Source organism: Gopherus evgoodei, chromosome 12 (assembly GCF_007399415.2).
Source record: "Gopherus evgoodei ecotype Sinaloan lineage chromosome 12, rGopEvg1_v1.p, whole genome shotgun sequence".
In the NCBI taxonomy this organism is placed as follows: Eukaryota; Metazoa; Chordata; order Testudines; family Testudinidae; genus Gopherus; species Gopherus evgoodei.
The window spans coordinates 35573994-35590262 of NC_044333.1; the positions used below are offsets into that span (position 1 = coordinate 35573994).

Genomic DNA, 16269 nt, shown 5'->3' on the forward strand with positions numbered 1-16269 from the left:
CAGGTGACATTCTAGCAGCAGCAGCAGCAGAATGAGGAGCTGCTGCTGCTGAGGCAAAGCGAAGATGGAAGAAAGATGCTTCTCCAAACTCTTCCAGAAAGGGTCACCTTTCCACTTAGCCCAGAAATACCAGCCAATTGGGAATGGAGTGCCAGAAGGGGAGGTAAGGATTCCCTATGCCTCTTGCCTGTGAGTTATGAAATGTGGTATATAGATGGGGCTAAGCCTACAGTGCATTGCTGGCAACGTTACATTTCTATAGCTATGGCAGTTTTGTGGTGCTACTTTGTTTTATCATCATATGTAAAATGGAGGATAATATTAACAATGACATTGACCTGCCTATTGGAGTGTTGTGTGGGTTAATTAAAGTGTGTGCAAACTGAATACTTCTGTGATAAATCCTAAGTATTAACATTGATCTTTATGTCAAGACTTAGCTAACTATACTCAGATTTGAAGCATATGTCACTGTGTTTGCACTGACTTCAGGGTCAAACAGATTTAAACAATGCAGGCCAGTATTCTGAGCAAAAAGGGCCCAAGGACGTGAATGAGTCCTGAGGTTGAACTTTCAAATGGGTGATTCCTTTGGTTCAGAATAGAGCCTATCAGTGGGTGGGATAAGACATCCAGCTGCTCGGATGGCACTTTATCATTTATTTTTATTACAAAACAATCCATGGACATTTTCAAAACATCACTCATTTTCAGAATGATTATTTTGTTTTCCCAAAAATGTTCTTGAAATGTGGTTTGGAACCTTTCTGAAATATACATTTTTGGTGTCCCCTCTATTGGCCACTGAATGTGAGAGAATGAAATTGTTGGTTTCTGTTGTTCAACTTTTCTTCTTTTACATTTTTTCTCTGATCACTCTGTAAGCTCTCTGAGGCTGTGCCTGCCTCTTATTACTATGGATTTGTTCAGTGCAATGGTGCTCTGATTTCTGTTGAGGTCTCTAGGGTCTGTTGTAATAGAATTAATGATAATGACAGGATTGTATATTTTCAAGTAACAAGGTGTGCGCTGAATCCTGATCCTTGCCAGGCTCGTGTGAGGTGTTGACCTTTGGACCCATTCACATGGGTAAGAGGAATCTGATTCCATCCTTTCTTCCATACCTGGACTGATTCCTTCTGATTATAGCACTACTTTGCTTTCCCTCCTTGGCATTTGCACCTTCCAAATACTTATAGGCAGTTATGTGCCCCTTAATCATCATTTGCCCAAGCTCTGTATATTGCAGATAATATTCTTAATCTCTTTCTTCAGAAGCTATTCCCTCCAGCTCTCTACTCTGCTCTTCATTCCTTCCCATTTGTTATCTTCTTTCCAGTATCAAGTTGGCCAAAACTGTAGCAGTATTATATGTGTGAGAGGGAGACCGAGACCATCCTCTTTCTGTGCCTGTACGTGATGCTACGGCATACACAGCCCAACTTCACAGAGTAAAATGGAGACATGGCTGGGATGCCAAAAATTATTCTGATCTTGCTGTGATGGGAGATTAAGACAGCAAAATAATCTCTCTCTTTTGGTAACTCAATAAAGAGGAATGTAGATGCAGTTTTTAAACTCCGGTCCACTGATTTGGCGAATATTCGAGTGAGGGTCCAGTCACTTGTCCACAGTCAGGGAAATATAGTCAGTCAGTAACTGATTCTGAATTACAACTTGCGGTCTTCTGGCTCTGCCATTCTCTCTACAGCATTGTAAATAAATACAAATATTTGGGATCTCTGTGAGCACATGATCGCCTTGAATTCCAGTTTGTCTATGCAGAACATGATACCATTATAATATGACACTACAATGTGGACTAGCATGTGGGGAAAAAAGGTGATCCTGTGCATACAGTGTATTTGTACCGTCAAAAAGCCTTTGACCAAGTCCCATGCAAAAGGCTCATGAGCAGTCCTGGGATAAGAGCGTGGGTCCTCTCACAGATCAGTAACTGGTTAAAAGATAGGATACAAAGGGTAGGAATAAATGATCAGTTTACACAGTGGACAGAGGTAAATAGGTGGGTCCCTCAAGGATCAGTACTGGTACTGGTATTCATATTCATAAATGATCTGGATAACAGAGTAAACAGTGAGGTGGCAAAGTTTAAGCCCTGGCTGGGATGATTTAGCTGGGGTTGGTCCTGCATTGAGCAGGGGGTTGGACTAGATGACTTCGTGAGGTCTGTTCCAATCCTAATCTTCTATGATTACACAAGATAGTTAAATCCAAAGCTGACTGTGAAGAGTTACAAAGGGATCTCACAAAACTGGGTGACTGGGCAACAAAATGGCAGATGAAATTCATTGTTGATCAATGGTAAGTAATGCACATTGGAAAACATAATCCCAACAATGCATACAAAATGATGGAGTCTAAATTAGCTGTTACCACTCCAGAAAGAGATCTTGGAGTTAGTGTGGATAGTTCTCTGAAAACATCCACTCACGGTGCAGCAGCAGTCAAAAAAGCTAACAATGTTAGGAAGTATTAGGGAAGAAAATAGATAAGACAGAAAATATCATAATGCCACTATCTAAATCCATGGTACACCCATACCATGAATACTGCATGCAGTTTCTGGTTGCCCCATCTCCAGAATGATATATTAGAATTGGAAAAAGTACAGAGAAGGGCAACAAAAATGATTAGGGGTATGGAACAGCTTCCATATGAGGAGAGATGAATAAGACTGGGACTTGTCAGCTTAGAAAAGAGACAACTAAGGGAGGGGCCTGGGGATCTGATAGAGGTCTATAAAATCTTGACTGTTATGGAGACAGTGAATGAGGAAGTGTTATTATTTACCCCTTCACATAACACAAGAATCAGAGGTCACCCAATGAATTTAATAGGCAGTAGGTTTTAAAAAAATAAAATGAAGTATTTTTTCACACAATGCACGCCTGTGGAACTCATTGCTGGGGGATGTTGTGAAGGCCAAAGGTATAATTGGATTCAAAAAAAAATTAGATAAGTTAATGGAGGACAGGTCCATCAATGGCTATTGGTCAGGATGGCCAGGATGCAACCCCATGCTCTGGGATTCCCTAAAGATCTGCCTACCTGAAGCTGGGACTGGATAACGGGGGTGGATCGCTTGACATTTGCCCTGTTCTGTTCATTCTCTCTGAAGCATCTGGCACTGGTTGCCGTTAAAAGACAGGATACTGGACTAGATGGACCATTGGTCAGACCCAGTATGACCATTCCTATGTTCCAAAAGGCCTACATTTTCAGTGTAAGCCTGGGAAGAATCTGAGACAATGGGAAAATGATTTCCATTCAAGACCACAGAGACCTCATTACAATGCAAATACAATGTCAGAATGTAGACTTGTACTGAAATCAAAGTTACTAAAATCATTTAAATATACAACTGGAGACCTTTCCACAATGTCATTAGGATGTGATATTAACACATCAAAACAATTTCAGTGGTAATCCATGGAGAATCCATTAGGATGCCATTATATTCTGAAAGCATAATGCCAAATATGGTTGTTACATCCAAGCGGAAGAAAGGTTTTAATTTACTACACACACAAGTGCTCAAAGACTTTATTATATTGGTGCTATTGACTGTTGTTGTTGTTGTTGCTGTTATAACCATTAACATGGCATAATTTAAACAATGTGATAACTCAAGACTAAATTCCCTGCTTTTGTTATTATCTGGTAATTGACTAATACGCCGTCTACTTTCTAGTTGGAAACACTTTTTTACTGTGACAAATAGAGGGATTTAAAAAGTTCAAGCGCCCCTTGACCCAGTCTCTGCCTGTTATGGTGTAACGGTTAAGGCACTAACTTGGGACCTAGTATACTGAAGTTCAGTTCCTACTTATGTCATCACACTCGAAGTCATTTAATATCTGTGTACCTCAGTTATTCATCACTAAAATGGGAATAATAATTCTTTGTTTTTTCTATTTAAATTTGTTGTTTAAACTTCTGTTTAAAATTGTTAACGTCTCAGATCTGAGTTTGTTTCCGAAAATACATGCGCACAGGGCCTAGGAAAATGGTGCTCTGATCTCAGTGGCTGGAGTAACACAAACAGCAATTATATGTGAGCTAAGGCACAAACATGATTCAAACAGGAAACTTAAAAAGTGGAAAGTTTAGAACAGAGGGTGGAGTTTGTCCACCTCTAACCTCCATGAACAACACCAAGTGCTGGTCTCTTCTAAAACCAAACTGCAGAGATCAGTTTCTGAGCTGGGTTATAGTAGTTTCACAGATCTCTAATGGTGCTTTCCCCGCATAGATGGTGCTTGATATCAAATGGAGATGAATCTGTTCAGTAGCTATCATAGTCTCCTACTGCAACAACACTCCCAGGAGGAGAATGATGGTTGGCCTGCAAGGTTTGCTTCCTATCTAGCGTCCCTTCAAGGGGATGGTGCCCCAGACCATAGTTTGTATCACCAGGGTGCTGCTGGGGGAAGGGATAGCTCAGTGGTTTGAGCATTGGCCTGTTAAACCCAGGGTTGTGAGTTCAATCCTTGGGGGCCACTTAGGGATCTGGGGCAAAAATCAGTATTTGGCCCTGCTAGGGAAGGCAGGGAACTGGACTCAATGACCATTCCTTCCAGTTCTAAGAGATGGGTATAACTCCAATTTTTTTTTTTTTATGCTGCCACTGGCTTACCCCTGGTCCCCATCCTCCTCACTTTCAAGCTAGAAGGGAGAAAAAAGTCAGTGGGAGGGTTAAAGGTTTATGAAGAGGCTTAAAGGGGAGTATGATGCATTGATTGGCTGCTCCCTAGATTTCCAACATGCCTCCACAAATATAGAGAGACCCCAACACATAGTATGCATGTAGAGGGACCTTGATGAGCTCCTGGAGTGGGAACCAGCATGCCATTAATCTGATGCTTCCTTCTTTTTCTGTCCTCTGTGAGCATTGTTGGATATCATCCAGCCCCGGGAAATTCTGCCGCAAAAGAGAGTTAGGTTAGATATTAGGAATAACTTTCCAACTAGAAGGCTAGTTAAGCTCTAGAATAGGCTTCCAAGAGAGGTGGTGGAATCTCCATCCCCAGAACAGGGTTTTAAGAACAGGTTGGACAAACCCCTGTCAGGGATGGGCTAGGTTTACTTGGTCCTGCCTCAGTGCAGGGGACTGGACTTGATGATTTCTCAAGGTTCCGCCCAGACCGACATTTCTATGATTTCCATAGCTTTGTGTGCATGAGCATTGTAAACACTGTAGAGAAAATAGAGAGAGATGCTCAGTTATATATGAACATAGGTGAGGCGTTTCCCTCTCTTTTAAGAGGGGAAAAATGCCCTCTTTGCCTGGAATTATCATTTGCTGCAGTCACACAAAAGCCACTAACAATGACATGGGCCTCGCAAATATAATCTTTCAATTCCAAAGCCCTAGGCAAAGATAGTGTAAACCCTGAATCAATACTTTTGAATTTAAAGTCAAGACAAAGTTGACTATCTAACATTTTGGATGGGATTTTCAAAAGGTCCATCACCCCTGTTTCAGGCAAAATTTACATCTAAAATATATGTGACCTGACAAAATGAATTAGGGTTCAAATCAGATTCCTTGCATCTCCAGTTAAATGTTTGCTCCCACAACTGGATTGGAAAATGTGTCCCTTTCCACTGAACTTCTTAAACGGTAGCTCTTGTTTAAAAATGTCAAAGCTTGACATTTTTTTGTTGGGGGGAGGAGGGAGGAAAAATTTCATGATATGTTTCCCATTTTTCTACCAGTTCTGTTGCTTAGTCTGTTTTTCCATTCCTTTCATTCTACTGTGCCTTATACTTGTTGTGCTTATTCTCTGTGTTGCAATTTATTCATGTCAATGAATTTTTCTTAATTTAGTTTCCTCTTAGTGGACCGGGTGCTGCAAACACTCACACAAATAGCTCCAGGACTGTAAGGATTCCTCACATGCATACATACACACAGGGTCAAAATGTTCCAACCTGTTTGTTTTTTAACAAAAAATGCAATTTTATTGAAAGTTGAAATATTTTTTGAAAATATTGATTTTTATTTTTTTCTAAAAAAAATATTGAAAAGAAACAAAGCAGTTCATTTCAAATTATTTTTGTTGTTTAATTCTGGTGTTTGAAAACCCAAAACAAAATTAAAATTTCCATTCAAAGCAGAATAAAAAATGGTGTGGTGAGGGTTTTTTCATTTAAAAAAAAATCAAAATCTTCTACAAAACATGTTAAACAAAACCATTTGATTGAAGTTCTTCATGGAAACAAAACTGTTTTTTTCTACCAGCTCTACAAATATATGTATGGGTTTGCAGGATCAGGACTTAAGTTTCCTGTCCATCAGGTAATGGAAATGGGTTGGCTTTTGTTCTTTGCCCTAAATGTAGTGCTGACTTACAATTACAGTATAAGCCTGCCTTTTTTTTTTTCCCCAGCATCTACTGTAATGGGGTATGTGCTTTGCCCTGCTACTCATTCACCACTCAACAGAGGGGTAGGGGACGGCCCATTGTTATCACTCTTTACTTACTAGTTTTATTGCTCAACTGTATGTTTATACACTGGCAGTGAAGTTGGTAAAATGTGCCCTTTAGAAGAAAATTACAGGAAGGAAAGGAGTGCTGTTTAAAAACAGACAACGTGAAAGGTCAGCACAGCATATCACACATTAGCAAAAAGTCAGAGCCTATTTACATAGTCTTTAAGCATTTGATTAAAGATTTTCTAAAGGAACAAGTTTGCTGGCTGACACATTTAGCTCTTTAGGGGTCATCTTGCCCTTGATCCTTCTGAATTTGCCCCCAGAAATACCAAAGGAGAAAAATGCTGCCATGGAAACCAGTCTATTGTTATAACGAATACATTTTGGTTCCTAGTCAGGTGCCGGAGTCGAGTCTTTGGCAAACACTAACTTCCTTTAACAAAAAGAAAAGCAGCTTGTCCCCAACAGGGCATGAAAAGGAGCAGTAGCCCTAATGTTTTCCAGTAAGCTGGGGGTTAACTTCATTCTCTGCATCTCCCACGCAGGTTTACAGGGTGGAGTAATGAAGTAGGGCTGAGGCTTGAAGCCCTAATCAAGCCCTCAGAGGAAACCCAGGAAACTCTATAATAAGCAGCTACCTTACAAAGCTGAGCTTCCAGGGTCCCACCCTGTTGCTGAGTGGAGTGGGTGGAACTGCACTTTGTGTGGATCTGTGTTTGTAATCTGCACCCTCTAAGGCATGAGTGAAGTACTTCCAGTCTGCCTGTCTTTACTTTAAAGTCAGGAAACCCAATGAGAACAAGAAGGAACACATTTAAAATCTCTCTCAAGGGAAGAGTGAGAGAGCACTGTGTGTTTGTGTGTGATATGCTGTATGGCAGCAGTGTTGAACTAACTAATGGGGGGGGCAAGTGGGTTGGGGTGAAGGGATCTCTGTACGTGGGACCTGTCAACTGCATTGCTAGCTGCAAACATTCAAAAGCTATGAGTGAGGCCATCAAAATCATGAGCCTGGCTTTAAAATCATTTTTAAAATATTTTTTAAAAATATTTAAAGTTTATGTGTCTTGTGGCTTTACAACCATCTGCATTCACATTTTCAGGCTTATCTCTGCAACCATGAAGGCTAGAAACTTTTTTTAAGTGAAAGCTGCAATTCTGGTATATTCACAGGACTTCAGGGCCTAGGGCTGTAAGAAAAACACTAAATATTGTGAGACTCGCAACGAGAGTGGAAGAATTGGCAACAGTACTTAAGCAGGATTAAACAGCACTAGTGACACAGCACCACAGATTAGGGAGGCAGGGGAAATATCTTGCTGTGGGATTCTAGTTTTCTTCCCAGGTTTTTGTACTAGGTCCATTGCTGTAGTGCCATGCAGAATAGAACTTTTCACGCTTGCACTTCACCAAATTGCAATCTACTGCCCGACTAAATATAGGAAGGAGAAGGGAGCAAACAATACCCCAGAATGAACAACCCTAACCAAAAAAGAAACTAAAAGTCTTCATATGCCCTGGTGAATGGTGAGGAGATGAGCATTTGAGATTTGTAGACAGCTCTGCCTTTATCACCCTTACCAGATTTGCTTTGTGTCCCAGTGTGATCTGTAATGAATCATAGATCGAAAACAATAGTAGCCAGCGAGCTAAAAGAAGATGTGACCTTTTGTAAGGGGTGGTGGTGCAGAACACTAGGCATGACTTGTAGCCTAAATGTCTGCTCCTTTGTAACTTGCAGCACTGTCTAAGCTTGTCAAACAATAGTTAACGCTAATAATTTTTATTTTCTCCTGGCAACCCCTCCTTGAGTGATGCACTCTTTGTTGTGTTTAAAGCAGGTTGTATCTACATGCTAGTCCAGCACATGCCAACTCACTTCAAACACTGTGGCTTTCCCAGACAAAGATCATTCTGAGTGTCCTGTCCCACTACATTGAGATAAACTCATTTTAATAATTGTGCCTTTGTAACAATACAGTTTATTTTAAGCAAAACCTATAACTATATATCAGCAAAATAAAAAATGTAATGGCTTTCTATGTATATCTCAGTCCAAATTTCAGATCCGTGGGTATGACATCTGTCCACCTTATTAAAAGGAGTGAATTACAATTATAGATAATATTAAAGAGATTGTAAAACATCTAGATAAGGCACTGTGTTGGGACTCAGGTGACCTGGGTTCTATATGTGGCTCTGTCATTAATCAGCTGTGTGACTCTGAGAAAATCACTTTCCTTCTTTGTGCCTCAGTTTCCTCCTCCACCCTTTGTTTGGATTGCCTATTTAGATTGTAAAGGTACAATCTATCACTACTTCTATATACAGTTTCCAGCACAACGGATTCCTATCCTCAACTAAAGTGTCTAAAACCTACTGTAATACAAATAATACTTTAATAATGAACATGACATTGCCTAACCACCACTGTTTCTGTAAAGGAAAATCACGCTGTTTCTCCTTAGCAGAATTTTTTCTCTCTATCCATGTAGGGGCACGTCCAGCTTTCATTGGGGTGGTATCTGAGTGCTTTAGAGGGAGTCAACACATTTAAAGGACAAAGAAGAACTGTAAATTTATCTGGATACTGATATAGTAGCGAAATGTGTGCCTAATCTAGCTGCCCGACCCAGCAACCTGAGTGCTACTGCACAAAGGAGTCCAATGGACTTGGGATGGAAATCCTGAATAAAAAGTTTGAGAAACTAAATGAGTTAAAGAGGCCCCAGTCCTGAGGTACTGACAGTACGCACTAGAGCCAGATCTATGCTACAAGCTTGGGTCGACAGAAGTTATGGCAGCATAAAGCCATCATAGTTAGTATATCGCTTGTGCCAAGTTATCCTCAGATGACTCCAAGGAGGGTATTAATGCAGTCCTCTTAAAGCAGAATGGTCAAAACTGGACCATACTCAAATACCAGAGGTCAAGTGGCTTGTGCATCAAAGGTGCTAACAAAAGCTGAGTGTCAATATGCTCAGAGAAGAAGGTTTTGACCTCAGTCCATGTGTGTAAAAAGTTTTGTCTTTATTTACGGGAAGACAGTGTTAGCTGAAACTGACCATAAAGCACTTATTATTGCCAAAAGGGCCTTTCCCTTCCCCTTCCCCTTCCTGCCGAGAATACAGATCTTAGTTTTTCACTTAATGGTGTGATTTGCAAATTCAGTACAAACCTGGGAGAGGTTTGATGGCGCCAGACGCTCTCTGGAGAGCATTCAGCCAAAGTACCATGGCACAAAGTCCAGAGCTAGCCATTATGCATGTCAATTTGATTTTAATAGAAAACTCTCAGGTCTCACAGGCCATGTGGACTGTGATTGCCAGAGCAGCAGCTCAGGATGAGAACCTGCAGAAACAGAGATAACATGTACCTGCCACAGGAGGGGGAGAGGGGTTACAAGGGTTAATTATTTAACTGTTAGATAAGTGTGAAAACCTCTATGACTGAAGGATAAGGGAAGAGAGGCCAGATAAAGGGAGGAACCAAAAGATAAATGAAATGACTGTACTAGCTAAGTTCTTCTTCCCTAACAATTTATCTGTATTACTCAGACAGATGAAGAACGGGCACTGACAGCAATTGAACAAGAGAAAGAAGTGATAGCTCTTCCCCCCAAAGAAGCTTGCAAATGCCACAAAGAAGACTTGGCAAACAGTTTACATGTAAGGCTCATTACACAATGCATAACTGTACTTTGTGGAAATATGGACTCACCCCAATATCCCACATTATTTTACTCAGAGAGGGGGACAACCTGTGAAATTCATGTCTAGTTTTAGATGCAAACTTCCTCAAGGGTCTGGTGGGGTTCAGATCTATCCTTTTCATTTGGGTGGCTTTCTGAATGAACAGTTGAATTCAATTAACAGTTGAACAATTGATTTACTTTGTTCTGATTAGTGATGATGGTGAGTTAAGTGAACCTCTGAACTGCAAATGACTTGAGTTAAAGCTTGGGCAGCACAGACAACTAACTGCTTTTGGTCCATCACCAACGGGTAGAGGATTTAGCATAGTTACGCAAATTTATGCACAGCACTTCAGGTGTCACACTCTGCCCCAGCTCAGTTCTAGCAAACTCGTCATAAAATCTTAGTGCATGTAGGCCACAGGACTGGAAAGGACCTGCTGGGTCATCAAGTCCAGCCCCTTGTTATCGCAGGCAACCCTGTCATGTAATCCCTTTTTTAAATTTTACCCAGCTCCAACTTAAAACTTGTTAGGTGGTTTGCCCGCACTACTTCTATTGGGAGGCTGTTCCACGATGGTTAGGAACCACCTTCTAATTTCCAGCCTAAATTCATTCATGTCCAGTTTATACCCAGTTTACACTCATATGGTCCTATTTTCTTCCCGTAGTCCCACAGCATTCCTAGCATCTAAATCAATGATATTCATGTCATGGCTCTAGAACCATAGACAATTCCCTGAAATAATACATGGGGCTTTCACTGGGCTTGGATCACGTGATTTACACATAGCCATGTGTAAGAAATGATGTGGGGGAAAGCACACATGTACACTGCCCTGAAAGGAACACTGGATTGCATTCTATCTCTGGAGGAATATTTTAAATACTCAATTTATAGTACAGTTTGCAATGGGGAAAATTAATAATATACTGTAAGGAATATATACATGATCATATATGTATGAAAAAAATATGCTGGAGGATAGAAATCTAGGAAATGCTGATCCGCTAAAACTAGGGACCAGGGAATATTGCAGTACTGAGTATTTGATATTTTTTTGGTTTATTCTCCACTGCTGCCATCTCTCAAACTTGCAGACACAATTTATTTCCATGTTTATTTGCTTTTTTTTTTTTTTTTTGGCAAAACATTGATTATTTTTTCTTGTGTTTCTAGTGAACCTAGCAGTTAGTTTATTTTCTTAGTTGATTTTTATTTTGTCATTCATCAAATGGCATCACAAATCTGGAAATTAGGGTGACCAGATGTCCTGATTTTATAGGGACAGTCCTGATATTTGGGGCTTTTTTTTTTTTTTGTATGGGCTCCATTCACCCCCCAGCCCTGTCCTGATTTTTCACACTTGCTGTCTGATCACCCTACTGGAAATAGGATTTGTTAATGAATTTGTGCTCCCTCTACTGGATCTATGATAGTAGCTTCCAAAGATTTGTAGTTGGTACAAAAGCAGTGGTTCTCTTTTATTGTTGTCTTTCATGTCTGATCATTCTGGATATTTGATCAGTGCCGTACACCCCACACAGATAAATGAAATCTGTAAGACTTGGTCAAATATTAGATCTGAACTTCTGGCCAAACTTATTTATTATTTTTAATGCAGCTTGATTGCATGATGCAGTTTTCCTGGATCATTTTACACTGATTTTAATTTCCCAATAGGTTGATTTACAAACTGGACTCTCTGAGTTTTCTGTGCTACAACGCAGAATAACGCATGGATGGAATGAGTTTATAGTAGACAATACAGAACCAATATGGAAGAAATATCTAGACCAGGTAAGGATTACATGTGTAGCTGTGGTGCAGCCCATTAAAAGGTGGTTTCAAATTTCTGTGGTACACAGTAGTACTCACCAGTGAGAAAATCTGTTCTGATCGGATCTGAACCATTTCCATATATTAGAAATTGTATGGCTTTCTATGGCCCCAATCCAGCAATGAGCTCTGCATAGAGACACAGGGACTCACTGAGCCTGGGGGAAAATCATGGCAAGATCATGGTCCATGTGTGTATTGCATGGAGATAGATTTAAAGATCCACCCTTTCCTTAAGATGCTGCATGCTCTGTATAAATCAAGAGCCTTACCATGCTTTGCACCAGCTGCAAAACAATAACAATATTGTTATTGAATAACGATATTCATTTCCTTCTCAGGCCAATGATAAAAGAAAGGAAGTTTCTATAAAAACAGTGATAACTGAGGCATATTCTGATTTCAGTTACGACACATTTCAGTGCATGAAACTGATGAGCACTAAATCTTCAGCAAGAAAGGATGAAGTTTAAAGCTCAGATGAAAGTTAACTTCAGCTCTTGTGCAAGTGTAATAAATGCAATATTGCGATATCCCTTTGAAGATCGAGTGATTCAAATAATGGAAGAAACAAACTATAGGGGTGATGTCTTTGATCTTATTCATCCTAGGCTGAGTTATCGTTCATTAGGGGCACATGGAATCTCATGCGTATTAACGGATCTCACAAGCTGAATGTAACTTTCGTCTGTGCCTTGGAGCTTTTACCAAAACAGGGATTATGTTTTGATAGAGATTTATTGTTTTGTTTTGACTTTTCTTACTAATCAGTTTTGCCTTTGGTTTCACTTTAGATGGATGCTAAGGATTGTAAATTTTGTTTATTTTATTTAAGGGTTCACTTTTGTTTCACTGATTTCATTCCTCTCCTCCTTATTCAGAGTCCTTCAAGCAGCTTCATATAACCATCTATAAATTTTCTAAGCTTGTTTCTAAAGCATACTTTGCACCTAATTAAAAATGACACATTGGTGCTTTGCCCTTCACCAGCTTGACCCTTTTAACAAGGGATTTTCTTTTCAGAGTACAGAACGGATTTTTTTTTTTTTTTTTGTTTAGTACAGTCATGCTCTCTAACAACCCTTCAGTCTCCTTGGAAATGTTACTTGTTGGAGTACACAATTCACGCTCATAAATTTGAATGACCCGTAACATGCATTTTTAAATGTCCAATGGCCTGGCTCCTTTCACTTACTGTATTTTATGCATCTATGCTCAATCTTTTGTTAAGAATGGGAACTAAGGACTTGAGTTTCATGACTGATTTCAATGAGAGCTGGCTCAAGCCCGAATTCCTATAGGGTGTATCTTCATAACCTATTGTGGGGGGTGTGTGGGGGGGGAGCGTTTCTTTTCTTTTCTTTTTTGTTCTTTATCTTACTTAATTCAATTACATCACTTCCAGTGGTTACTAAGGCCTGGTCTACACTGGGGGGAGAATTGAACTAAGATACGTCAACTTCAGCTATGCTATTCTCATAGCTGAAGTTGTGTATCTTAAATCAACTTAGATTGACTTACTTCACATCCTCGCGGTGTGGGATTGATGGCTGCCGCTCCCCCATGGACTCCGCTTCTGCCTTTCGCCCTGGTGGACTTCCAGAGTCGCCGGGGAGCACATTCGGGGATCGATCACTACTCGCCGGATTGGCGGGTAGTGTAGACATACTCTAAGTGAGGTCAAGATTTTCACAAATTAAGCTTAAAATTAGGCTCCTAAATCCATATTTAGGTCCCTAAATAAGTGACAAGGTTTTCAAAAGACCTGAGCATCCAACAGTTCCTATTGATTTGCAAGAATTATGCAGTAGCACTAATTAAAGGAATTCTTCATCCCATTCACGTTTGTTCGTCTTTGTAAAGAAGTCCGTCATTAAAATGTGTCACTAACGGGGAACTAATGAGCCTTATTTTTTTTTTAAATAAAATGGTTTTTTGAACTAAAACCAAAATCTCTTATTTCTTTATTTTAGTTTAAGAATCCACTCATTCTATTGCTGCTGGCTTCTGCGTTAGTAAGTGTAATTACTAAAGAGTATGAGGATGCTGTGAGTATTGCAATGGTAAGTTATTCACCTGGAAGTGGAATCACCTGGAAATTGAAGCTAGACAAATTCAGACAGGAAATAAGGCAGATGGTTTTAACAGTGAGGGTAATTAACCAGTGGATCAGGTTTATGGAGAATTCTCCATCACTGGCAATTTTTAAATTGAGGTTGGATGGTTTATTTTCTATAAGAGCTGCTCTAGGAATTATTTGGGGGAAGTTCTATGGCTTGTGGTCAGACTTAGATGCTCACAGTGGCCCTCTCTGGCCTTAGAATCTCAGAATCACCTGTAATGCAAGCACTGCATTAGCTGAAATTAACATGCCCATGAATTTAATACCTCTTTCTCCTTAGGCAGTACTAATTGTGGTTACAGTGGCCTTCATTCAGGTATGTCCTAAGAATCCTTAACTTTGCAGCAGAGCTCTGCATCTCAGTTTATGGCCCTTTTGGAGTAATCCTGCTTTTGTAACTTAGTTTTATGCTGCTCTCTCATAAGGAGTATCGCTCTGAAAAATCTTTGGAAGAGCTCAACAAACTAGTCCCCCCAGAATGCAACTGGTAAGTCATGCATAGGTATTCATTTTCTTTTAGTTCCAGTTGTGGGGGAAAAGCCAGATAATGAAGGCAACAATTCTGATGCTTGTGCATATAATGAATTGCTGATAACTGTCTTTTTGGATGGAGCATTTTACAGATGTTCAGTTGGTAATACATTGCCTTAGTGCATGGAATTATATCTCCCTCTTATGATTTGCCCTGGTGTTTGCAGTTGCAGGAGTTCCCCTATAGTGGAGATGGCTGAAGTTCGTGTTTTAGTGCTTACATTCCTGGGTTTGAGCCCCAGTGATTAGCATGAGGTTTATATGTGAGTAGCCAAAGGTTCCTTACACGTGATCCAAAGGACGAGCTAGCTTCAGTCAATAGGGCTGAGAGTCCAGCTACACCTGCAAGTCAATACTGGTTTCTCAGTTGTGCAGTAAACAAATTTTTGTCAGTGAGCATATGGAAATAACCATTAATCCTAGGTTGGCATTTGTGCCTGATGGGCTGAGAAATGATCCTACCATATTTGTTAGGCTTCTCAACTCCCATTAATGTGCCCTAGGGGAGAAGTAGGATTTCTCATCCTATTTTATACAAATCTTATTTCCATTTCCTTTTGTTTTTTTGGCCCTGTGACTGAATCCTTGAACTAGTCTCTTCCCCCCACTCTTGTACCATCTTTGCACCACTGCTGTCTGTAATTCAGTTGTACCAGCTGCCAGCGACCCCGCCCCCCGCCAAGGATAAATCCATCATCTGGAAATTCCTGAAGTATAAGGATGGCCCAGACATATCCCCTTTTCCTTGGATACAACCCCCCCCCCAAATTGGAATCTGGAGGGACTGGCAAAGAAGTCACTATAGCAAGTTTACACTATCTGATGATTCCCCAGTACAAGGAGAATCCCCCACTGGCCATGGTCTCTGACATTAGGATACCTTTGCCCTGGAAGACTCACAAAAAACAACTCTAATGGACAGAAGGACCTGGCCCATTGGTGTGCATATTAGGGATTTGCATACATTCAAGTAAATCTCATCCTCAGAGATGTTCCAATATGCTTCTTTCACAGACTAGACTCCTTCCCAGTCTGGGCCCAGTCCTTTCCCCTGGTACAGTCCTCATCAGTTCCAGCAGGCATTTTAGGTGAAAAGCAAGGGCTTTCTCATGACTGGGACCACCCTTCTTCTGCTCCATCCACTTTTATAGCTTTGGCATAAGGCAGGAATCCTTTATCTCTCTGACTCCCCACCCTCCTTCTAAATGGAAAAGCACCAGGTTTAAGATGAGTTCCAGTATCATGTGACATGGTCACATGTCCTGTGAGACCCCTAGTCTCCATTTTCTAAAGGGCTGGCCTTGCACGTACCCTGGAAGGTTTGCAAGTAAACAGCCGTTTACAACCAATTGTCCTAGTCAATGGGAGCCATCAAGATTTTAAGCTACCATTGATGGCCCACACTTTGCATAATTACAATAGGACCTCAGAGTTATACTTCATATTTCTAGCTTCAGATACAAGAATGATACATTCAAACAAATATAATCTACTGAATACATTCATCCTAACCTTTGTAATGATACCTTACAAGAGGCCTTTTGCATAAAGCATATTCCAGTTACATCATATTCGCATTCATAAAGCATATGGAGTGCAACATCAGTCTTGTATCTTTG

The 16269-nt window shown here is 40.3% G+C and overlaps 1 protein-coding gene across 2 annotated transcripts in view; it reads left to right on the forward strand.

The window, feature by feature from the left end:
- Positions 1-16269, forward strand: part of ATP2C2 (ATPase secretory pathway Ca2+ transporting 2) — a 39057-nt gene continuing 22788 nt past the window's right edge. The window contains exons 1-6 of one of the 2 annotated variants that reach the window (XM_030582082.1): positions 1-163; positions 10021-10131; positions 11842-11958; positions 13971-14060; positions 14400-14435; positions 14545-14606. In XM_030582082.1, coding sequence (XP_030437942.1) covers positions 65-163; positions 10021-10131; positions 11842-11958; positions 13971-14060; positions 14400-14435; positions 14545-14606 — 515 coding nt within the window. In that variant the 5' untranslated portion in view covers positions 1-64. The remainder of the gene's footprint in view (positions 164-10020; positions 10132-11841; positions 11959-13970; positions 14061-14399; positions 14436-14544; positions 14607-16269) is intronic. The other variant, XM_030582083.1, reaches the window with a different exon arrangement.